Consider the following 25,757-nt stretch of genomic DNA (forward strand, 5'->3'; position numbering starts at 1 on the left):
GGCTGTGAAACGAAGAGCTCAAAAGATGTCACATTCACAGAGCTGTATTAATATACTGCTAGCTCCACATTAAAAGCATTCAACTGACGAAACACAAAGAAGTTGTCATTGTGAGGCAGTCACGGGAAATACAATGTGTGTGTCACAGGGGTTGCTAGATGTCACAATGACTGCAGAGTATTCATAACTCTTACCTGTAGGTTGTCTCCTCTGTGAGAGGATCTTTCTGTGCAGTGCATCATCTGAAATGGTTTGAAATGAAAATGGAACATTTTCTTCTTTAAAGCAACATTATGTAGAAATTGGCATTTTGTGCCATTTGGTTTCCCCCACAGTTTCTGAGTGCAACACCACTGTTGTAACTACAAATCCCAGGTCGAACAATTTATCAGATGTAATGTAGGTGTTGACTACAAACTAAACTCATCATATCATAACCCCTAACTTCCACCAGACCCATGGCCACAGCAGTGGAGGTGATAGGTTTACTCTAGTCTATGTGTCAACTTCCACTGGCTCCGCTGCGTTGCGTATCTGCCCCGTCGCAGCCCTGGCAGTCTGTAGCAGATACACAGGGCTTCTGTTTCTGCTGCATGCCGGAGCACGGCGCATCAATTCAGCCAACAGAGCAGACAGGAAGTCAGACATGGAAACGGTCTCCCAACTCCTGCTGTCCGGCAGTACATGCAACCAGTACATGCAACCAGTACATACACATTTCGGGGGGCAGGTGTTCACATTTATTCATAATATATTTTACTTATGCACATATGTTTGAATGGTCTTTAGCATACACTATGTCTATATTAACAACAGGAACAGGCAACAACAAAGAAAACAAAGCTGCACTGTGCTGCTTAAATTGTCTATTAAATGAATTTACATAAAAATGAAAAAGGCTGTTATTTATTAATTTAATAATTAAAATAAAAAACAGCCAATTTACTCTTCAAACTACAAAGCACACCTGTTCAATTGCAACAAAATGGGATTTTGCCCCCCCCCCCCCCCCTCATTTCCCCCCCTCACCTCTTCATCTCACTTTATTCTCCACTCCTTCCCTTTGCCATCACCTCTCTCATTTCTCTCTCTCCCCTGTGGTTCCTCTTGATTTTGGTCTTCTCACATTTCCTTCGCTATCCTCTCCTCATCTCATTTTCTTCTCCCTGTCTTTCTCTCTCTCCCTCTAGCCTCCCCCCTCCTCATTTCCTTCTCCTCCTCTCTACCCTGCTCTCTCCACTTTGTTCTCCTCTCCTATCATTTACTCTCATTCGCTCATTTTATTCTTCACCCCTCTCCTCTTCACACATCACACCAGGAGGCTCCCTGGAACACATCCCCAGGCTGTTATTTCTCAGATGCACCCTGAAGCACAGCTGTTATGCTCTCGCTCCATCTATCCCTTATACACACAAACACATACACAAACACCTGCTTCAGATAAACAGAGGGGATACCGTGCATTATGACTGACAGTACACAAACAGGCAAATACCACCTGCAGTGAACATACATATATTAGAGATGCTTTTCATTTTACTATCTGATGCTTCCTCACATCCTCTCCGCTGCTGTCATCCAGAAATGGTTCTCTTCCAATCCCTTAAGAGCACCTTGAGGGGACAAGCTTTCTGAATATGCCTTGTGAGGCTCAATGGGTGGCTCAGGCGGTCGCCATCTTGGCAGTGGAGGTGGAGCCTGGGTGGAGCTGAGGCGAGCCGGATGAAGCCTGATTATTGAAAGATGACCACCAAGCTTGTAATAACCAAGTTAGCTAATGCTAACAAGCTAGGGACACGTCATGTTATTTGCAAGACTTTGACCCCAGCTTTATTAATTGTTTACGCAGGTTCATAACAAATTTGGTGTTTAAATGTACAATATGTAACTTTATTTGCCAGACCTTCTGTAATGTATTTTACCTGTAAGCTGAAACATCGACGACAGATACAGAGTGTGTGTGTGTGTGTGTGTGTGTGTTTGTGTGTGTGTGTCTGTATGTTTGTGATTTTGAGCCTGTGACTGAACTCAGCAGCCTCAGGTTCTTTCTGTTGCCTTCCAGTGTCATTTCTTTTTCCCATCTCTGTAAGTACATGACGTCCTCCATTCAGCAGTCAACAAAGAGAGAAGTGGGTGACCTCTAGGGTGTCTCAGATCCCGGAAGTTTAAAGACTGAATTCTGCTGTATGGGTGTTTAGACTCCAGCAGTTCATTCCTTCAGAAGCTCTGGGCACTGCTCTCTACTGCAGAGCTCTTCATTTTGAAACAGCTGTCTCCTGGCATCTGACCCTCTGCTCCAGTCTGTGAATACAATTGACCACACAGCAACTCATATTATTCATCCAGTATTTGCATTAAAAATCATCATCACATCAGTGACTGGGAATAGACCAGCAGACAGCTCATGGCTAGCTGTCACTCAGAGCAGCCAGGCCCCTAATTATGCACAACTATACACCTTAATATCATTCAAACGATTGACTTGTATAAGAATTCACTCCCACACAGCGAACAGGGCTGTAAACATGTTTATTGCTGCTGTACAGGTGGGCATTTTGACATGGGCTCTGTTGGTGTTGAACTTCCACTACATTTTTCGGCCCTGTATGTGGTCGCTTAGCTGTCACCAGTGAAGTCTGATCAGAGAGACGTGGATGCTCAGTTTTCATTTCCTAACTGCGGTGGCTGTGACAGTGGATATTCGGGGCTTGTACAGCCTCACAGAATGAGAACTCAAATGCAGTCGTCGGCACAGCGTGACAGGGATTTGAATTTCCGTTGCAACAGGGCTACATGCTGGAAGGTGAAGGTGATGATGCACTTGACTTGTGTGTAGGTCAACGGTGCGTCCAGTGGCGGACTGGGACAATAATTCAGGCCGGGAATTTGATGCCATTCCAGGCCACCCTTCTCATGCAGACCACCATTCCTCTAGTTGTGTATTCTAACCCTATTTGATAGTTAAAAGAAATTTAGGAGTGACAAATAAGTTATCTATTTGAATATATGATTGCAAACCCTGTTTTCAAATGTTATAGCAATGGGTGAATCCTCATGAGGACAGCAGCCATAGGATACACAAATGTACAAGGCAAGACACACAAAACAATGGGCCTATATTTTTAAAAAGAGAGAGAAAATATCTGAATGAGTTTGTTTAACAGCGGCAAGAACAACAGGAACCTTTTGGAATCACCTCACTTTATGAATAAATGAGTCCTAAAGTACAGTGAGATCTTCATTCAAGTTACTTAGGTATTCTGGATTGATTGTTGGGCCGTGTGCCTGTGTGTGTGGAGGGGGCTGGAGCAGCGCATATGTGACTTCACACAGTCTGGTGGTGACGGTGATTGAACGATAAACGCAATGAAAGCTATAGCATTTTTGACTGACCTTCCCTCCTGGTGAACATGTCGCTTATTTTGCAACATTTTGCTGAATCTGTGGCAAAGGCTTTCCGTTTTCTGTCCCTCTCTCTCTCTGCTCCACCTTTCCTTTTCTTCTGTCCCTCCATTTCTCTCGACTACTAGAGTGAAGACAGCGCTAATTGATTGGTGTGTGACGCCGACAGGTCGCCGAGCGGCGTCATTGCGTAGCTAGATGGATTGATTTGATTGGCCCGGGCGTCCGGTAACTCCAGTCAGTCCACTCAGTCCAGTGACTGTTCAAGTCAGGCCAGGATGACCATCAGGCCACCGGGAAGCGTCCCGGTGCTCCCGATGGCCACTGGGTGCGTCTGTGAAACTCCTCCTCCCCGCTGTACTTTTGAAGAATAGCTGCTAACAAAGCTCTGCTGTGTCATTTTCTGTAAATTCTTCACAATAAAACTTCTCCTTTAGTTATTTAAAAGCCTTTAAAGGTATAGACATTGAGTCTGGAAAGACTGTTGCCCCGCCGATGTAGGCCTAGGTGTTTCACCCTCGCCTTATCATAGTCCATCTTTTTCAATTTTTGTTCTTCTGACCTTCTCCTCTTTGGCTGTTGTTTGGCCATCTTCATTACACGCGGCAAACACACATGCACGCACACACACACAGACACACACACTTTAAAAACAGCCTTTCTGGGACCATCACAGGTTGGCCGGGGTCGCTAGACTGTGATTTGGCTCCATTCCGGAGCGGGTCCATCGCAGCCGCTGCTCGGCACAGTGAAACTGGTAATGAAAATGCAAATCACTGCGACATGGTGAAAGAGAGAATTAGCCTTGTTGCAACATTTACTCTCCTCATGCAATCATTTCCACAACAACTATTCCCAATCCTTAACACGGTGCAGATGGAGAAAATGGACACGCTCACAATAATAACACAGACTCAAATACAATATCATTATATCCTCTGAAAGATGTAAATTACTATCCAATCTTTATTTTTGGTTAAGCGTGGCAACCCCATAGGCCAACACTAAGTGAATTGAAGAAAGAACAGTAAGGAATGTAACAGAGTCTTTTGTCTGTGACCCGGCCATTCTATCTGACTGCTTTCCCTCCTCCGTCCGCCTGCAGCTAATGAGGGCGACAGCTCCCTCATGAAAACCTGTGGGAAAGCCATCTCTAAGCTCCTGTGTTGGCTCTAAAAACAATTTGTTGTGCAAATTCCCAGAGATTGGATTTGGATACCTCCTGTGTTGGTTTACCTACCTCCAGTGACTGGGCAGTAACATGCTGTTCATACGCTTGACCAAATCCCTCTCTCTCTCTCTCTCTCTCTCTCTCTCTCTCTCTCAGTCTGTCTGGCTCTCTTCCTCTCAGTTCATCCTTCTATCTTTCCTTTTCCACACACTTCCCCTTTTCCTCTCTTTACGTTCTGCCTCGCCTCTGTCACTGACTCCTTACTCACACACTTTTCAGTGTTTTTCTGCATTAATTAATCTTTTTGTTTGGGTGTTTCCTGCCAGGTTGTGTCGTTTTCTTCAATATTAAGAACTCAAGGAGGAGAGTCATGGCTCATTTACTCAGCTGGTGAGGCAAACCAAATTGAAATCAAGAAATATGGCATGTGGCTGGCTCTCTGCACTCCAAATGCAATTTAAGGCCAAGTTGGACTGGATCCATAATTATATTTTAAGTATCCTGCATGACAGGATCATTAGTTGACCCTCCTCAACTGTGTTCTGAGTCTTGCACCTAAATAAATAAATAAATAAAAAACTGCCACACTTCTTAGAAAATGAGAAAGTATTTATTTTATGGAAACGAGTTATTACTGCAGACTGATATAAATATTACCATACAAACCTGTGAATATTCAGCAGTATTCATAAAGCTTCATATTACTAAGAGTTGCAGAGAAAATTCTGAGAAATATTACATTTTCTGACAATTTTCCCCTAAAGTTAAGATTAGATCCTGGTAAAGAAAGAAGTGATTGACAAAGCATCTTTGCTCTTAAGAGATCCCCTAAGGTTTAACATGCTAGGAGTAGGGAGGAGGACTTAAGAGTTTCTTAAGCAGAGGAGAAAATGGTGGAAAGACAAACAGAAAGGAGAATTATTCCCAAATATTGAATGACAGGGAGTTAATTTAAACATTACAGTTTGGATTGTGCAGGGATAATGTTTGTGGTCAATCTCATTTAATGTCAACACAATGATTCGAGAAGCCCAGATATGAAAGTGATCACATCAGCAAAATATGTTGTGTGTGACGTCCCCCTACTCTAACAGGGCCTGCTGTGTGTTGTCTGTGTGTGTTGCCTTGTGGACAGAGTTAATCAGTGCAGCTGGGAGCACCTGCCAGTCTCCTGGGATCATATAAGATCTGGTGGTCACAGTCGGCCAGTTCTTACTCTCAAAGCGTCAAATTCAGCGGCCTGGTGAGTGGCCCTATACTAAGTCTGACACTGTAGCATTACTTCCTGAAGCACCCCTTTAGTGCAGCAGTATAATGAGCAAGAAATGTCGGGTCAGGAGGTGGTTAGGGTGGTTGAGGCGTTCATTCATGTTATGTAATTAATAGGGCCGGGACTCGATTAAAAAAATTTATCTAATTAATTAGAGGCTTTGTAATTAATTAATCGAAATTAATCGCATTTTTAATCGCATATAAATATTTGACCTGAGAACAGTGAGAAGCAATTTTTTTCATATGGGTTTTAGTATACCATTGAATAATGACTGAATACATAAGCTTAAGCAACAAAACATTGTTTATTTTTTTTTCAAGGTGGTACTTAACCAAGACCAACAGACTAGGGATGCAAATTATCGATTAATTCATTAATCGTTAGTTGATGGACCTTATCGATCGATTAACGATTACCTGATAAGATGCGATTCTCCTGAGAACCTAAATTTAAGGGGAAAATTTAAGCTGAACATTCCTTATACAGGACTCTACACTAGTTTGTTAGTTTATTTTTAGAGCACAGCACAATGAAAAATGTTTAAGTAACACGTTATTTGGTAAATGGTCTTTCCTGCCACTGCACTATGATGATTACTGTATTTAACTACTTAAATCACAGTAGCATAAACTGATTTGTTGAACTCAGCCTGATGTAAACATTAATAAAACACAGGCAGCGCTATGCTTTCCCTGTGTGATGTCTTATGCACCGTGAGACAGTGACAGGTCTGTAGGCTACCTACGTCTTGACCACATGTCAGCTGTTCAGCTGCAGCAGAGGAAACTCCGCTGTTCTCAGCTCCACTGCGACGAGCGCTTTTTAAACAGTGCAGCGCAGATCCGGTGTGTTTATCAAAGCTTGGTCGCAGTGCTGAGGCACCGGGTCGGTTTGAGCTGCGTTCAGGCTACATTAAAACTTTATAGATCCATGGGCAGTGATCAGTGTCGGCGGCTTTTTAACTTGTTAAATTATTGTGCTCCAGTATAATCGGTACGCCTGAAACTCATCCAGTGAGAAACGTTCAGCGGTGCAAAAATAAGTGCGATTAAAATGCGTTAATTTTTGTGTAATTAATTAATCTTAATTAACACGTTAAAGTCACAGCCCTAGTAATTAAGTAAATTATGTGATTTATGAGACCGAATGTACATATTTTAATCCAAAGTATGGACTTTCCCTAAACCTAGTTTTGGTGTCTAACCCTAATCAAGTAGTTTTGGTGCCTAAACCTAACCAAACCACAACCATGTCACAACAGAAAGTCCAGAGTGATTTGTTTTTAATTCATGTAATGTAAGTAAATTATGTAATTTATATTACAAGACTGAATGTACTTATTTTAACCCAAAGTATGATCTTTTCCTAAACCTGACCAAGTAGTTTTTGTGCCTAACCCTAACTAACTGCGACCATTACACAACAGAAATCACTTGCAGTGCTTTCACAACCTCATGTTGTGTCGCAGTTCATTTAATTTCCACCGGATGTCAATACCCCGCAGGCTCACAAAGGAGAATTCATGGAGATAACAGGCTTCCCAGGTGTCATTGGTGTGATTGATAGGACGCACATCTGCATTATCCATCATCAGAACATGAAGATCTTTGTCAACCAAAAGAGATACAGCAGTATTAATGTTCAAGTAGTTTTTGGTGCAGAGTACAAGATTTTGGAAGCCAGGATATAGTCTGAGAGCGGTCTGAGACCGCTTCTTGAAGGCCATTATGTGCCAGCAGTTGCCACTTGTTAGGGGACTGTGGCTATTCATGCAAACCATGGCTCCTTATCCTGGGCCTCCACTATAGGGATTTATATGGCCCATACGACAACACAGGCAGGAAGACAAATGGTGGAACAAAAAGCAAGTTTTAATGAAAAACTGATATCAAAGAACAGACAAATGGAAAAACCAAGAAAATACAATTATTCCAAAACTAAACCGAATACAAACAGAAAGCATCTTACTTTAGAGACGCATGCATAGATTCTATTTGTCATGAAATGTATTCTTCAGAAGTTATATTTTAGTTCGTAGTACCCCTCCAGTAAACATAGGACTCTCACTGCTGTCTGAAGACATCCATCTCAGTCTTGAATTATCTGTGCAGCGAGGATGGTGTTGCAGCAGCAGCAGGCTTTATTGAGACATCTGAGGCTGTGGGTCGCACACCTGCAGCGGTAAAGGCCCTGGTTCCTCTGCTGGCTCCATGCTACAGAAGGGGAGAAAACACTTTGACAAAAAATGAACACAAAACAGTTTAAAAGACAGTTTCACAGAGTATATGAATATGACCTTAATATGTCCTCTACCCTAAATAAGATTAGTTTGTGTTATTCTGTTTGCCTGCATATTGGTTTATGAAAACCAACTCATCCCGTCTTTGTCACATTTTCATTAACTAAATCATTGAACTGTTCGTGCCTTCTGTCAGCAAAGTGATGCTCACTTTTGAATGTCCTAGGACTGAAACTGACTGTGATACTTGATACAACCTGGACCTAATTTCTAGCATAAAATATGATCATTTACTCACCCAGATAACTTTGGTGTCATTTGGAGTCGTTCAGACGAAATTAGATCCAGTGTAGCGCCGCGTATATCCATATAATGGGAGAGACGGGGCAGCGACACACAGCCTCTATATAACGCATTATCTGCCACGAAACTAGTTCATTTCACCAATATTTTGTTACGATACGCTCGTGCTATTCCCCTCTGAGTCCGGGCTCGTCTGTTATCAACATCCGGGGTCAAACTAGCAGTAGCAGCTACAGGTAAACAAGCCGGCTGTCGCGGGGTGCGCGCGCAGCTCAGAGACGACATCTTCCAGGTCAGAGGTAGTAGGTCAACCTACAGACCCCGGATGTTGATAACAGACAAGCCCGGACTCAGAGGGGAATAGCACTAGCGTATCATAACCAAATATTGGTGAAATGAACTAGTTTCGCGGCACATAATGCTCATAGAGGCTGCGCTTCAGTGCCCGGATCACTCGCATTATATGGATATACGCGGTGCTCCACTGGAACTCGTCCGAACGACGGCAAATGACACCAAAGTTATCTGGGTGAGTAAAGCAACGTATTTTATGCTAGAAATAAGGTCCAGGTTGTAAAAAACGATAGTTCCCCTTTAAATCAATTCAGTATATGAACACATATAATTTAGTTAAGTTAACTCTGTTAGCACCTGAAGTTAAATTGTATAGCACTCTTTCCATTTATGTGCTACAATTCCCCCCTCTGGTTCAAACTGCAGCACATACCTTAAGTTTTTACAGTCCTCACTGGTGCACACAACTAGAGGGGATGACATATTAGTCTGCTGTGCTCTGTGTCCCCATACCTGCCTCTTGGCTTGAGCTGTGACACCCCAGGGCTGTCAGGTTAATCCCAAACTTTTCAAACACAGCTAAGCAAATAGGCAAACGCCTCACTGTAAGTGTATAATTATGCCATACATCATTAGAAAGCATACATTCTTGTGAGTGTATTGATGCGAACCATTTCAAGATGAAACCACATCAGCAAGGTGCAATCAATAAACAAACAAACAAGCTAAGAGAACTAGTGTCTGGGTGTTTCAGTGCATCAGAATGCCATTATCCCTCGACAACAGCTGGATCATGAGCGTATATGCCCGCCTTAGAGCTTACAACAGTCAATGAGTGATCACGTAGACTAGCGACCCACTCACTCTTCTTTCCCCTCTCTCCTGTGCCACTTACACGCTAGCCTCAGGATGATTGATGCATCATGTAGTAAATGAGATTTCAATTCCAGCAATGGACAACTGACACTTCAACTATCTGTCAGGATCTATATAAATAGGACCAAAGACGCAGGGGGGGAAAAAACTAACAGCAAGCTTTAATAAAATAAAGCTGAAGTCCATAATCAAAATTCCCAAATACAGTAACAAAAAAGCAACAAGTAATCCACAGGCACAAAAAACTAACAGTTTAAAACTGGATTACTTTCAGCTGACACTTCCGTTGCTTTCATTTTTTCTTTTTAAATTAAAGTCTAGCTGCTTTCATACATTTCAAGTGACACTTGTCTACTATTCAACATCTTTGCTTTCACCACAACTGACATTAAAATTTCTTTGATTGTTTAAAATTTAACTGCCATTACAACTGCTTTCATCCCTTTCTGGTCAAATGACTATTCAATTGCTTTCAGTTTTTACACATCTGACAATTCAACTACTTACGTACCTACCAGCTGGACTTCGACTATTTACAAAGTACACACTTCAACCATCTATGATGACATTTCAACTGCTTTCATCACTGACATATCAGCTCTTACTCTTCAACTGTTTGATTACTCAGCACTTCAACACAAACCAGCCACTCAACTTTACACAGGACACAATTTTCCCATCATTTAGCAATTACACTTCAACTGATGTCAGCTGCTTTCAGCCCTGCAGCAGGACACCTCACGTCCTTTCAGTGCTTCAACATATGTGCAATATTTTATAATGCAGAGAAATAACATTAACCTGTGAAAGCAAGCACACTTACATTTTATTAATAAAATGTTGCTTTTGAATATATTTTTGCAACTAGAATAAATATTTTTATTTTAAAAAATACAAGATTACACAAAAAATACCCAAGGAAATCAACAGCTGGATATTCATTCACTGAGAGAAGGGAAAATAAAAGCTTGTGCTACAGTTCTCTATAATGTGAGTTCTCTGTGGTACTTGGATGGATTAGTATCACTGTCTGACAACACTCTGCCTCGCAGGCTCCGATGCATCATCATGAGCGTCACGCCTCAGTGTTGGCCATGTTACAAATGGAAGTGCATCACTGCTTACTGCCTGCAAGGCTGCTTTGTAAAATGTCGTGCCATTCATTCTGATCAGCAGGCCAAACACTGGTCTCTACTGTACAGCAGCTTACCGTGTAGGAATGTGTTAAGGTGTTCCCCAGAGCTGGGTGAGTAGGACCAGCCATGCAAGTGACGGACTAAGAATGAAGGGATTATAGTTCCTTCTGTCTAACTCAGAAGCAGGATCTTCCCAGAGCCCCGAAGCTTTGATCCACTTTCCTTTTTTTGTGGAATTTCCTAAATTCCCCCAGTACTGATGATTTCCAGAGAGCCGGGTGGAATATATGTTTAAGGTCAGATGTGAGAAGATGGTTCATATAGGAATCAATATAAAGCAAACCTTGTCCATAGAAATGCCAGCTCCCCTTTGGACATTAAATTGAACAGTAAAGCAAGAAAAGCCGTTCATCTGTTCATCCGTTTTACTTCACACTTTGCTGGTGTGTTGTTGGGGACCCGAGGAAGTGCAGTGTCACATTTGGTGTAATTTGAACATGCGACATGTTCATTAGTAAATGAATCTTGAATAAACAGCAACCAGCGCTCTGAGCAGCAGCGGGGTCGTGGCTTCAGGGCTCTGCAGACTGAAGCTGGGCTCACATGTGATCCTGTCACCTGATCTCATGGGGAAGCAAACTTATAAAAAATGGGATTACTTGCTGTTATAACATGTTTCAGTGTCAAAACAACAAGTGGGGGGACACGGTCAACATGTATTCTTCTGAACTTAAGGTGAACTTTTAAGTTTCTGTCAACAGGAGTGTGCTAGTTAAAGGATAACTACCGTTTTTCACAACCTGGACCTTATTTCTAGCAAACTATATGGTCATTTACTCACCCAGATAACTTTGGTGTCATTTGAAGTCGTTCGGACGAAATTAGATCCAGCGTAGCGCCGATATATCCATATAATGCGAGTGACGGGGCATCAACACACAGCCTCTATAACGCATTATCTGCCACGAAACTAGTTCATTTCACCAATATTTTGTTACGATACGCTAGTGCTATTCCCCTCTGAGTCCGGGCCCGTCCGTTATCAACATCCAGGGTCAAACTAGCAGTAGCAGCTACAGGTAAACAAGCTGGGCTGTCGCGGGTGCGAGCGCAGCTCAGAGACGACATCTTCCAGGTCAGAGGTAGTAGGTCAACCTACAGACCCCGGATGTTGACAACAGACAAGCCCGGACTCAGAGGGGAATAGCGCTAGCATATCGTAACAAAATATTGGTGAAATGAACTAGTTTCGTGGCAGATAATGTGTTATATAGAGGCTGTGTGTCGATGCCCCGTTACTCGCATTATATGGATATATCGCCGCTACACTGGATCTAATTTCGTCCGAACGACGCCGAATGACACCAAAGTTATCTGGGTGAGTAAATGACCATATATTTTGCTGGAAATAAGGTCCAGGTTGTAAAAAACGGTAGTTATCCTTTAATGTTAGCATCAAAGGGTAGAGTGTTTAAATTGTTTTTTGTCTGGCTCAGAAAATGCCCATGTAATCATCGAGATTTTAAATCTAAATATCAAACATGCTTGATGTTATGTCATGCAGCCCTGACGAGTCTTTTAGCAGTTCAGGAGGCTTAAGACTGCTGCAAACCCCTCACATCACCAGAATCTGTGCTGAACATTGGGGCTGGTATTACAGCTGGACAGCCTGCAGAAACAACACCACTGGAACTCAAATTGTTTGCCACAGTATTTTATAACACTAGTTATGTTCCCGGCAAAATACCTCATTAAATTCATGCTCAGCTTTATGACCACGGTGGTTACATCAACGTAAGCGACCAATACGCCTATGAAATTAATAACTTCGCTCACTGCATGCAGTTAGCTTCAGCAACATTACAGATGTTTACTAAGGTTTAATTATATGACATTGATTGCCACTAGCCCAAAGAAAGCAGCACCTTAACACACACACACACACACTGCTCATCAAACTCAGATCACACTGTAAAATTAGGCAGTGTTGATCAAATGCCAATCAAGATTTTGCTACCTCATAGCTTCACTATACTGCATTTGTAACCTAAGTGTTTTTTAAATCATATTTTAGCGTACGGTTTAGCTGTTAGAACAGATCGTTGATGATGAGACGGCTGCTTTGGGTGCTTCGTAACTTTCTTTTTGCTCAGGGGTAGACTATTGAAATGTGGACCTCAAGGCAAACGTCTGTTGAAGTAGAGCTTTAAATCTAATGTAATGCTGATTACTTTAATGATTTATAATGCGTCAGTTGTTATATTTTTGAAAAGCATGATTTGAACAGGCACTGCACGATAAAAAACATTTAGATCATAAAGAATGGGAAGCTGTTTTTCATTTTGGACCAAATGGTTTGAGAAGCAATGCTGAACGTAACACAAAGCCCCTCTCCTGATGTCTCTAAGCATCAAGTTCAGTGTGTGTGGATGAACTGCTGTGATAAACCAATTCAAATCCTGCCTCTTGTATTCCACAGTTGATCATTAAAGTATTCTCCCTTTCAGAAGCGATAAACAAACTGGTAAGCTGTGTTCTGCCATGTGCTTAAAATCTCATTTGGCAGAAGGCAATAGAGTGGACAACCGGAGACAAGGGAGAGAATTGTAATTTCATACCCAGCTCCTCATGGCAAACTGCGAGGCTCAAGATAAAATTGGTGCAATTTAAAAAATAGATAGATCTCAAAAATCACCTGTCACATACAAGTTTAAACATTTGAAAAAATACCTGACTTCACACTGGGTTCCACAGGGTTCAATTCTTGGCCCCGTCTTATTCAATCTCTTCATGCATCCACGAGACCATTATCATAATAATGTGGATGATGCTCAACTGCACAATAAAGGCAAAAGGTTAGTGCTTATTTAAACTCCCTGTCAATTGGCTGTGAACAAAAAGCCTCTCAAGACCAGCAATTGTCCAATCATAGCCTTAGCAACCGTATCCAGGCACCGCAGTCCTGTCAAGCTTTGTATTACTTGTTTCTGCACTGTTACTTCAGTGAGAGGGTAGGACCACAGCGTTACATACATGTCGACTTCAAGATACAAGTTTTCAACACATAACATCGTTATGATGTGATGAGTATGTTTGAAGTTAGCACCTACATTACATCTGACTTACACACTGACGGCATTTTGAGGGCTTTAGAAGCGTTAACTGAGCAGGTTAAGTAATAATAATGTTGGTAGTATTTGCTTGTTAAAGTCACAAACCTAGATCTTTATGGATGAATGATGCACTGTACCAATCACTCTAAGATCAAGGATTATCATTCTGTAACCACAATTAGGTGACATGATGATACAGTACAGTAAATATTTCAAAGGTTGATTATCTACTACTTTGTTAATCCAGGCTGTCTTCTTCAGACTCTGTGCACATTCCCATATAAAAAAGGGGCATCATTTGACTCTTCTTCCACACACACACACAAAATGGACCAAATGCATGCTGGCTTCTTCAGACAAGAGATACTACTACAAAATACTACAAAAAACAAGACTGTTTCTTCAAATGAGGCAAGAGAAAAACGCTGGCAGAAAATTACGGATCATGTAAATTCATGTTAGTTTAGTGGTTTCCAATCTTGGTCCTGGGAGCCTCCTATCCTGCGTGTTTCCCTGCCATAACACACCTGATTTAACCAGGTCGTCATCAGGCTTCAGCAGAGCTCCGTGACAAGCTGATCCTTTGAATCAGGTGTGATGGAGTTAAGGATGTTACGGTGAGGTTAATTCTAGGACCCAAATGCAGAGAATGGAGACAGGAAGTCAGTGAGTAACATATTCATTGTACAAACTATGACCAGGCAGGCAGGAAGGCAGGCAGGCAGGCAGGGTTGGCTGGTGCCAGCATGGAGGAACACAGGAGAGCAAGCTGGAAGTGGAGCAGAACGACGCTGCAGATTTCTGTCGCCAAAGAACAAGGGCATTAGTGAAAAGGTGAAAATACAGGAAACACAAAAGACTCTGAGTGTATAGAAAACACTAAATTGCAGCACTCTGAAGTCACCGTATGGGATGTAGTAATCTAGCGCCAAAGTGGTGGAGAGACCAGGTGGATAAAGCCAGAGGGTGATGAGTTGATCTGAGACAGGTGTGCCACTCTGCTGCTGCTGCTGCCACGCCCACACACACACACAGGAGAAGGAGCAGGTGAGGGAGAAAAGGGGGGGAGCAGGTAGGCAGAACAGAACACAGAAACACAGAAAAACAACCATACTGCCACAGTAGCACCGTGACACAGGAATTTCTTTTACCAGGCCATTCCCTTCTGATGATTGCTGTTTATTTCTGGCGTGTCAGAGTTATAGAACTCTTTTTGGCCAGATCGAAGTGAAATTATTTTGTATTGATTAAACTTTATTTGTGATGAATTCCAATAGACTAATACATTTTGTAATCAGTGGTCTATTAGCTACAATACCAGCAGTCTAAAAGAGACTTGCAGCAAATCAGCGGCAAAGATAAAACCATAATCTAAAGCGGTCTGTAGTTGGTTTGCCTTCATCATCTTTGTAGTGTATGGATGATATGCTGTGTAAAATTTAAAGGGCCTGTATTACCTGAAGCAAACAGGACAAAATGATTTTCTCATCACCAACTGACATATGTAGGTGCCCGTGGCAAAAAACCACAACACGATGCATACAATATGTTCTGCTGTAATTACATGGCTTTGACTGGTGATGTACTCATACCATTCATTAAGTTTGCATAATGTATTTCCTCAGCTGAGAATCTCTTGCTCTGAGTATCGTGGGGAAAAGAATGAGTGAAAGAGTGGCAGTTTTTTAAAATGTTTTATAACTATTTAAATCTAAACCTCATTCAGGGCAGGTTAGGTTTGCAGCATAAGGTCCCGATGCGGTGATATAGCCGGGTTAAAAGAGAACCATCTTTATGGCATTGAAAACTCTTCCTTTAGGCTCAACATACTTCTCTAACCCATTAATCTGGCTTCGTAGTACACCCTCTGTTCATGACAAACAAAACCCTGTATCTCCCCACTCTGTGGAATATGGGCTAGAAGCTACCAGAGTTTAAAGTGATCATAGCAGCAATGTTCTACTGTTTATTGTATTTATGGAAGATTACTTTAAAGCAACTCCAGCCAATGTTACAGAAGTTCGCATTTTTTCTTGATTTTCAATTAAAAACATAGGATTTGACAATGCAATGCAATACGGTGTATAAGCTGAGCACCAAAACAGACTTGCCACAGTAGTAAAAAGGTCTACACAGCAATGCAAGAGCCATGCCTTCTACATGGATCATTAACCAGTGAGAATGTTAATTTTTTTCACGTTATGTTTATTTTATTTTGACGTCTCTGTTTTCATTTTTGTGTCAGGATTGCCTGTAAATCTTGTCTGTCTGTAGAGCACTTTGAAGCTGCTTCTTGTATGACTTGTCCACTAACCTTGACTATACTTCCATGTTCCACTTTGTTGAAAAAATTTCACGTACAGTATTTGTGTCAGTTACAGAAAATGTGTATAATTATACACAGTACAGTAAATCCTACCTATCGAGGCTCTCGCAGGAAGAGAATATACAAATGATATGAGCATACTGTTAGCAGCACTGGAGCCAGTGTGTTTGAGAGAAATATTTATTTTTTCATGTGTGGCAGAGAATGTGCCATGGATGACAGTGGACACCTAAAGTGATGCACACTGCCTTGCTTGCCTCCCCTGCAACTTGGATCCTGATCACACTGAGGCGTTCTTTTTTTACAAACTATCCAGTGTGGTCTGTCTTTGGTGAGGGGAGGAGGGCTCTCTGCATCAGCTGTGTGCTCGGCCAGTAAGTGGTATTTGAGACTCAACGTACTCCGGTGGTAACTCAGTTCACAACGACAGTAAATGCAAATAACTTTGTTCTTGTGGAGAGACCATGTGTAGTGAAAGAGATTGGCATGAGTGCCAGGTTTCAGCCCTGGTCTTGCCTGAGAACACAGTATGCTTATGCAAAGGGGGTTGCTGTAATAGCAGCTACAGTGAAAGAATGTAATGGCTATTTTGAACCCTATTATGCCTTTCCTGGCCTGCTTTCTGCCCTCTTTCTCCCTCTGTAGGAGGTCGAATGAGTTCCTTTGAAGACTGCTCATTCAAGGAAAAACTTATGTACACTCTCCCTGGATGTATTACATAATAAAATGTTTTGTTGAATTTAGATGGTTGCCTTGTATATTTTGAAATAATGACAAACTTCTTCTTTAAACTACTTCTTTCTTGCCTTAAATCTAGCAGTTCAATTCAATTCAAACCTTTGTAAAGCTTGAAGAGTCATTGACGTTGCCCTCAATTACAATGCTGTCCCGTTACAGACAAGTTTAAAATGGGACAAAACACAAATTAAATCAGTTAAAACAATTCAAATTTGAAGCAGGAAGTTTGTGATCATGTTCTATTGATTTTTTTAGTGCCCCAAACTCAAATGGCAGGAAATGGCTGACTTTCCAAATTCTGACCATGGTCGGGGGACCCTAAAGCCCCACTTCAGTGTATTTTGGCATTTTTATATTTCATATTTTTCTGAGTCATTTCCTGTTAAGGGTTATTAGCCAAGCTGTTCGCCAAAAATGTTTTTTTGACACAGGGCCAAAGTTGGGAGATTTAACTGGGAGACTTAAAAAACTTGTTGCTAAAATGGAACAATAACATAGACTAAAGTGGAATCTGGCAGTTATGTGTCATCCTCCAAGCTTAGCTTATATGGGTTATGAGAGTAGCATGGCTCCTTAAAAAGAGGGCAGTGTGTAGTGTTGATGGCTGAGCGAGAGAAAGAGACAAGAGCAACAGTGGCCGAGCCAGGTCCCCGGAGGGAGCTGCTCAGCCTTGCTTCCAAACTGGCCCTGTGGCCACTTGCAGTATTGCAGTGGAAAATTCCCCTGTGGCCCAAAAAGCATTTTCCACATAGATCGCCATTATAAAAAGAGACATCTGTAAACTGTTGACAGGCCACCAAGAACTGCAAACAAGGTTGGTTATGACTCTTCCTATTATGAATCTTTGATCTATGGAGGTTTTATATTTGAAAAGACTTCCCTCAAGCTGAGAACAGTGATTAAAAAATCGGTGACATGATCACAATGTAAAGTCTATGGGCCTACGGGAATTTGCGGGTGGGGTCAGCGGGGGAAACCTACAGGAAGTACAAGTGGAAGCCAGAAAACGTTACTGGCATATGCGCTGGTAGAGCAACTCTCATTGGTTTGAATGGGCGCCATCTTTGCGTCTGGTATATAGTTCTTATATAAATCCATGGCTGAGCTCAGAGCAGACAGAGATGGAACCAAGGGAAAGTTTAGCAGTGAAGTTGTAGTTGTAAATGTACAGTTTGCCCATGAATAATCTCTGCAGCTCCTCAATACTCAAGAAGACCTTATGTTTAAGTGACTATTTCCACCAATTTTCATGCTATCGCTATTCATGCTAACATTCATGCTATCGCAATGTTAATAATGTTGATTTTGTTGGACTGGCAGAATCGTTGCTTGATAATGGATTGCATCCTACTATTAACAACACCCCCATCTGAGAAAGAGTTTTAACCATTTAAAAGGTAGAAATACTGGCTGGAGTTTTGCTTTAAGCATAAATGAAACAGATTAAAACTGATTAATACTGTTTCCCTGTTTCCCCCTAGAAAAGAAAATGCTTTGATACTGTATACATTGAATCTAACTGTTGTCAAAGTAATAAAATCAATGCATGTGTGTGTAAATATAAAAATATTTGTTTGATACTTTTAAGAGCTACATGAACCTTGTGTCGCAAGTTACTTATTCAACAGTGCTGTACCATCTTATATTCAGCAGATACACAGAGAACATAATAATGTCCCACCTTATAGTCAGTTGACATGTTAAGTCAGGCATATGGCCCATGTAATAAGGCAACAGCCTTCTGTGCCTACCTGTGCTCTGTGAATGACATTTCTTTTTTCAAGCACTCGCATGTTAATTGTCATGAGTGTATATAAGCAAAGGTCAAACACTGTTCTGCTAAGTGGTGTGTGTGTGTGTGTCTGTGTGTCTGTGTGTGTGTGTGTGTGTGTGTGTGTGTGTGTGTGTGTGTGTGTTTACACGTGTGTGTGTGTGTGTGTGTGTGTGTGTGTGTGTGTGTGTGTACACATGCATCTGCATGCACAATTTTGTGTGAATGTGTGTGCTCATTGTTTGGATGTCTTTGCATACCAGTGACAGACCTTGTGTGACAGCAGTAAGACATAGTGTAAACAGCAAAGTCATTATGTCAGTGTGTTATATATCCATTCTTTTATTATTTCTTTTTTGTCGTGAAATGAAATAACATTCTGTTAGAGAGACATGATATACAGTTAAACATTGCTCATCTGAATCATCAGTAGAAATAAGCAAAATCTTTCTTTGATTTAAATAAAATGAACACTGGGCTGAGACACATTCAGGGTAAAATATCTATGTGCAGTTCTGTACAGAGAAGTACAGAAAACAGGTTTCTAACTGCATGTTCAGTTTGCAACATTAAAGGGATATACAGGGTTTTTTCACATATTTCATTCAGTATGGCTGTCTGGTGGATCTGTGGGTTAGAGAATCTGATGTTTGGCTGAACTAAGGACTGATGGAGCGACTAAAGCCTCTACAGATTCAACAACTACACAATTACTGTACAGGAACACTGAGCCATATTAACCAACACAAACAGCTAGTAACTGTCACCAAGAAGAACTAAGTGCACTATATTAAAAACGACCAGTCATGGTATAATTAAACCAATATACAGAGGTTTCTGACAATTTACTGCTGTGATATGCATCGAGAAGGTGGTAGCAGTGTCAAGTATTTTTACAGTACAACAATAGTGCTGAGGCACATTGTAGGTGTAATGCATTAAGGTGGTAAACACTGAAACCAAAAGGGAAAATGCTGATGTTCCAAAATAAAAGTATTATATAACCATATATATATATATTTATATATATATATTTATATGGTTATATAATACTTAGCAAGATGGGTCATGATCCCCTGACTTTTCCTCCAATGTCACCAGAAGGTCGAAGTTATCACTCATCCTGTAAAATATTAAACATATGCTCAAAGGATGATGACTTAATAGAATGACACAAAATTTATACAGATTTAAATTTTCCAGATGATGCTTCCTCATGACTTAGTGACACCGTTGGGTACAGATTTTGGGTTTTTTGGGGGCTAAAATGTATTTGCAACTATTGGATGGATTTTCATGATATCCCGTAGATCTACATGTTCCCCTCTGGATTGCAATCATGTTTGTGATCCCTTGACTTCTCTAGCATGATCATTAGGTCGAAGTTTCAATTTGTACTATACGTTGGTTTATGAGCAAATACATGTAAATCAGCTTCAGCTGTACTTTATGTTTAGTGCTAATGAGAAAGTGCTAGCATGCTAACACACTCAACTAAGGTGGAATCATGGTAAACTTTACCTGTTTAGCATTAGCACTGTCACTGTCATTGTGAGCATGCCGATGTCAGCATTTCAAGGTATTTCATACCTAAATGACTGAGTTGGTAGATTACTTGCCTTTCCTAAAACAACATATATCACTATTCCTGATACGACATAACTGTTGCAACATACCAGCGATAGGACCTTAATCATATGCTCACAGTTACTGTAGGTTAGGTTGGTTTAGGCAAGAAAACTACTTGGTTAGTTTCAGGAAATGGAATGGAATGGGAAAAAATGGGTTAAAATACCTAAGATAGATATGTAATTTCAATTACCAACGTACCTATGTTACATACGTAACTGCAGTTGCATTATGTATGTGACATCACTTCACTACATTGGTAAGTTAAAATAACACACCTTTTAGTTTCACACTGGACACAGAGAGTGGTCTTCTTGATGAAAGTCCTGTGATTGTTTGACCCGACCATCCATCCCCGCCCTTCTTTCTGTATGGACTGTCATTCTTTCTAGTACTTTACCTGACATACTCCTTTGCTGCTGAAATAATTACTATGGCCACTAGAGGTCTAACAAGAAAGTTTTTCTGATGATGATAGGCAGAGCATTTAGCTCAAAGCATCACTGTGCCTAAGAACAGCTTCACAGAGCCGCTAGCAATGCTGTAGAATACTTCATATTCAAGACTTAAAAACTAACTATATTCACTCGTGGTACATCCACTCTGGCAAACATAAAAACAAGTTGCAAGATCAAGATTAATAAGTAGGAATTTAGCAACATAAGCAGAAACACTCAATGTCTCAGATGCTGTGACCTTGTTGCCAATCATTGATCCCATTTGTTTATATTAAAGCAAATTCCAACTGGTAGAGACTCGCTTCCCACAACAAACCCAATGAAGTCACAAATATCAATTTATCAATTCATTTGGATTCTAAATATTTGAACTGATTTCGATATACATTCTCTGCAGCATCGATCCACCAATGCCAGTCGCGTTTTCTAGTTTTCTCTCCTCTCCGACAGCCAGCTGACACACACACTGCTGCAGTGCCCACATAGCCCTGCCTCCTCTCACTCATTAAAAGAGCTGTCTTGTCACTTATCTCATTTGCTCCATTTTGTTATGGTATAGCTCATTTAAGATGGCAAGACCAAAAAAAGAATTACAATTCTATTTGGCCTTGAAAACATTCTATCTTGCTATGTACAAAAGCGGGACCCTAAAGAAAAAGTTTGGGAACCACTGGGTCAGGTAACGGCGAGATTATGGCTACAGTTAATAAAATGGCAAACATTTACTGCAGGACTGTGACAACCTTGAGCTCTAGTTTCAGCCTCACTATGTTAAGAGACCCCTTGTCACACTGACACAAGCATTGCTGCTGGACATAGACCATTAGGTACGGAATCACCCAGTATGGACATTAAGTCCTCGGGATACTGGGCTGGTGCACGGGGATCATCATAATTTGTAAAACTGTACTTCTGGTCAACATTTTATACAGTGAGAGTGAGACGATTACTTTTTGTGTGCCTTAGGCGAAGAAGAGTCCAGATTGTTTCACATCTTCGTACTGCTCCTAAATTAAACATTGGAGCCCCCAGATTTCTGCCTTCCTCTGATCCCTTAACAGCAAGTGGTGGGGAGGCATCAGAAGGAGACTGCGTCTGTTGAAGTGCTCCCACAGGCCCAATGTTACATCTAACTTGTGTCTATGTGTCAGCTCATTTCCAACACGTGTTATTGGCTGCACATGGTCACTACTGTCATGTACAAATAATTCAAATAATCAATTGCAATCATGTCTACACACTTGCTTCACATTATAAAAGTCTGTTATGAGTCAAAGCAATGTGACAAGAACCCGCTTTTATCTAAACTCACCCTTTGTACATCAAAAGTTTTGCAGCTGCTGGTAACAAAGTCAAGAATGGCATGAGAACAAAGAGGTAATGATGCAAGAAGAACAGCTGTCAGTGCCACTACCTTTCAAGGAAGAGAATCACCTACGCTTCACACCTCTTCTTTTCAACCAGCAAAGCCAGGTTTATCCACAGACGCTCATTCAAAATAGCAGAAAGAGGGTTACATCTGAACATTTCGTAGTGATGAAAGTACTATCAAGAGGGAATTTTTTATAGAGAAAGGAGTTTTATAAGTTGATGCTTAAAAACACTGAAACAGAACATTGAAGTATACTGTATAAAACATTCACATTTCAGTTAACATTTTAAAAGACTTTCTTTGACTCTGTTTATGTCCATCTTTCCTCCTTTCCTCATATTTATTTTTTTTATTTCACAAACTCATGTATATTGAATCAAGACGTATCACACACTAACACATAATAAAATGTGCACTTGGAAATGAAATCACAGTGGTCTCAGAGTGGGCACTCGACCCCACATCACAATGATGGTTACCCCAGTGCTGGATTGGCCTGTGCTAACAGTCTCCAAACCAGTACCAGAGTTTCCGTGACGAAGTAGACTGGTAATCACAAGGTGGCAGCTTAATAGTATGAGAAAGCGTATTCCATTGCAGCCCGATCAGTACGCTGTCTCTTTGATGATGTTGGTGGAGAGGGTGTGGTTGCTAGAGATGCTGATGGAGTGGCGGGTCAGGGGGTGGGGGTGCCTCCTGGGTGTATGGCGGCAGGGCATGCAGAAGTAACGTAACGTAGAGAAGAAGATCTGGCGGTAGGTGGCTGACACCAGGTTGTAGAGGATTGGATTGATGGCCGAGCTGACGTAGAACAGGACGTTGCTCAGCATGTAGAAATAGTGGTAGAAGTCATACAAGTTACTGCAAGAAAACAGAAGACAGAGAGACAATGTTATGTTATGAGTTAACCTGTTTGTGAAATATAGAAATGTAGCATATAATATACCATTGTATTGTATCAATATGTTTTATAAAAAACGACATTTTTGTCACAATATTTTTCTTTTGTGAATACTCTAATTTTGTCCCAATGCAACAAATCTAAAATATTTGGTATATTATGTTTATAAATACACTTACAACTTACTGCAGTGTAATTGATATTTTAACTGATTGAAGTTTGTGTGAGTTTGAATCTATGGCTGAAATATCAGAAGTCTAATGTTATGGGAAGCACATTTTTTGTATGTCAATGAGTCAGTGAACAGATGCAAATTTACATTTATATGCAAAATTTCCACCATTCACCAAATTACGCAAGTTGAACCTATTCAACTTTAGGGAAAAATCTGCATGTGTCATGGGCCTTTGACAAATGTTGTGGGTGTCCAGCTCCGGGAGAGAGTCGGGTGCAGAGCCAGGCCTTCTGGAGGAGTAAACACCCATCTCTGATCCAGAGCTCTTTACTGATGGGAGGAGAGCTCACACTTTGCTTTTTAAACTTTTGGGATTAAAAAGTACATTTAGCTTCACTCCCATTTATAAACCCGACTGCAGCAGCGACCTGCAAGGTAACCTCCATTGTCGGGTGTTGATGTACCATAATAATGACTGCTAACTTGGAACTGAAGTCTCTGTTGTGTGCTGGGTTCAGTGACAGGTTGACCTGAATTCAAACACACAGACACCTTTGGTGCTTGCCATTGCCTGCTAGCTTATGGCTAATGTTCAGTTAAGTACTCTGGCTGTTTGAGGCAAATAGCCATGGTTTGTGTGCATGTATTACACTAACCCAATAATCTTCTCTTTAGATGCCACTGCTTATTTTAGGCCTTGCTGATCCGCTACCACTAATGCTTCCGTCATTAAAAGATCAAGTATTGAAGAAGTATTTCCAAGTTTGTAGTGTGGGCTCCAAACCAGCCTCTGGTTTCATTAATATTGTCAAAGCTACAGAAAGAAGGAGGGAGGAAGAAACATTTTCTGGAATTAAAGAGACGCATACTGAGAGAGAGATTGGTCTTTGAAATCCATGTGGTACAGATCTAATCTTCAGCTGTTAAGGGTGTGTAAAATGAGATTTTTCTCTGCATAAAGGGAACCATAAAGAAAACCTTACTGCAGCTGGACTTAGATCTTTTGCAAAAAACGGAGCATATTCATTTTTATTAGCAATGCAATAATGAATTAAATTAAAAATTAAATCCTTTTATCTTTCAGAAGTCATTATATGCACTTTTTAAAATGTTAGTGTATGCTCTGAACTACACAAGTGCCTTAAACCTATTTGGCTCTGTCCCTCTGGTTGCTGTCGGAGAGGAGAAGGAAGAGGGAGATTAAACTACACAGCAGGAGAGGAGGGGCCATTAAGAATATAAAGATTACATAAGATGGGATATGAGATGGGAGGGGTAAAGAGATGGTAAAAAAAGAAACAAGTGGAGGATAGGGGGAGAATGGAACATACAGTATAAGTGCATAAGAAATCAAGCAAGTCAACATAATGCAGATACTGAAATGGCACAACTCTTTAAATAAATATAAAGCACATGCTTCAAGTCTGCAGCTGTTATATTTTTCTGTTTTTCAGGAGTAGTTAAAAAAATAAATAAAACCGGTTTTGGATACATTTATGGAAACAGCATGTAAGCTGTGAGCCTCAGGGTGGATGTTTCCTATTTCAGCAGTTGACCAGCATTTGAAAGCCAGCACTAGGAGTCACACAGTAAGCTTCAATGGTGTGCCACTGACTGGAGCACGTCATACATTGTATAACCTACGAATACTGATAAACAGCATTTACTGCCCGCTTTTCAAAAAGCCCACACAAAATGAGCCATTAATCAAAGTGCTGCAGAAATGAGTCCTAAAACCTGCAAATAAGTTTTCATTTTTGCACTTCCAGTTCCCCTCGTCCGGAAGTCAGTGGGTTTTTAATGGGTTTTTGATTAAATGCCTAAAATAAGGTCTGTGGTTAATACAAGCTTAAGATGTTTTCACGTTTTGCTCTATGGAATAACATACATCAGTTTATATCCTACATATAATTATCAAGTGCTTACATGACTCAAAAAAGGCGGTTGCTACCAAGTGTCTGAATGAGACTACAGAGGTTGTTGGGGACATTAAACAGCAAACACAGAGACTCATCTACTCACTAGTCCGTCTTTACAGGGCAACTTTATTAGTTAGAGTATTCTAACTCTTACTTTACAACTTGTAGATTTATTAAGTTATTCTTAAGTGTCTGCTAACACAGATATTACACCAATCACATTACAGTGCCATCAGTCAGAACCAAAACCTGGAGAACACTAATTTATGAAAAAAAACAATTATAATAGCAATTATAAACAGTATGCTGATTTCTTATCAAAACAGTTTTATATTTAGTTTGACTTGTGTTATATTGGTGGAGCACCAGAGCAAATTGTTTCCAAGTGAACATATGTGATTTTGGTGTTTTTTTTCCTCAGGGAGGGATGATTAGGGATGATTCAACCATCAACAAGTCTCTCATAAGATCATACAGTATTTTATTTCTACTTAATAGGAGGCTACGTAACAGAAACGAGGAGAGAAGATAAGACAACTTCACACAGCAAACAACGGACAGTGAAGGCAAACTAAAAGGTTAAAAGTCATAACACATCAATATGTCCTAACGCATAGTGTAGATACTCCCCAGTGTCATCTCAGTTACCTGAATTTGGCGT

At 40.8% G+C, this 25,757-nt stretch overlaps 1 protein-coding gene across 1 annotated transcript in view; it reads right to left on the reverse strand.

The window, feature by feature from the left end:
- Nucleotides 1–19,702: 19,702 nt before the first annotated feature.
- The window catches only part of ntsr1 (neurotensin receptor 1 (high affinity)), a 65,688-nt gene continuing 59,633 nt past the window's right edge, over nt 19,703–25,757 (reverse strand). The window contains exon 4 of the mRNA XM_084365609.1: nt 19,703–22,962. Within this exon, the coding sequence (XP_084221735.1) occupies nt 22,707–22,962 (256 nt within the window). The 3' untranslated portion in view covers nt 19,703–22,706. The remainder of the gene's footprint in view (nt 22,963–25,757) is intronic.

This window comes from Pagrus pagrus (assembly GCF_965226575.1).
Source record: "Pagrus pagrus genome assembly, chromosome: 11".
NCBI classification, from domain to species: Eukaryota; Metazoa; Chordata; class Actinopteri; order Spariformes; family Sparidae; genus Pagrus; species Pagrus pagrus.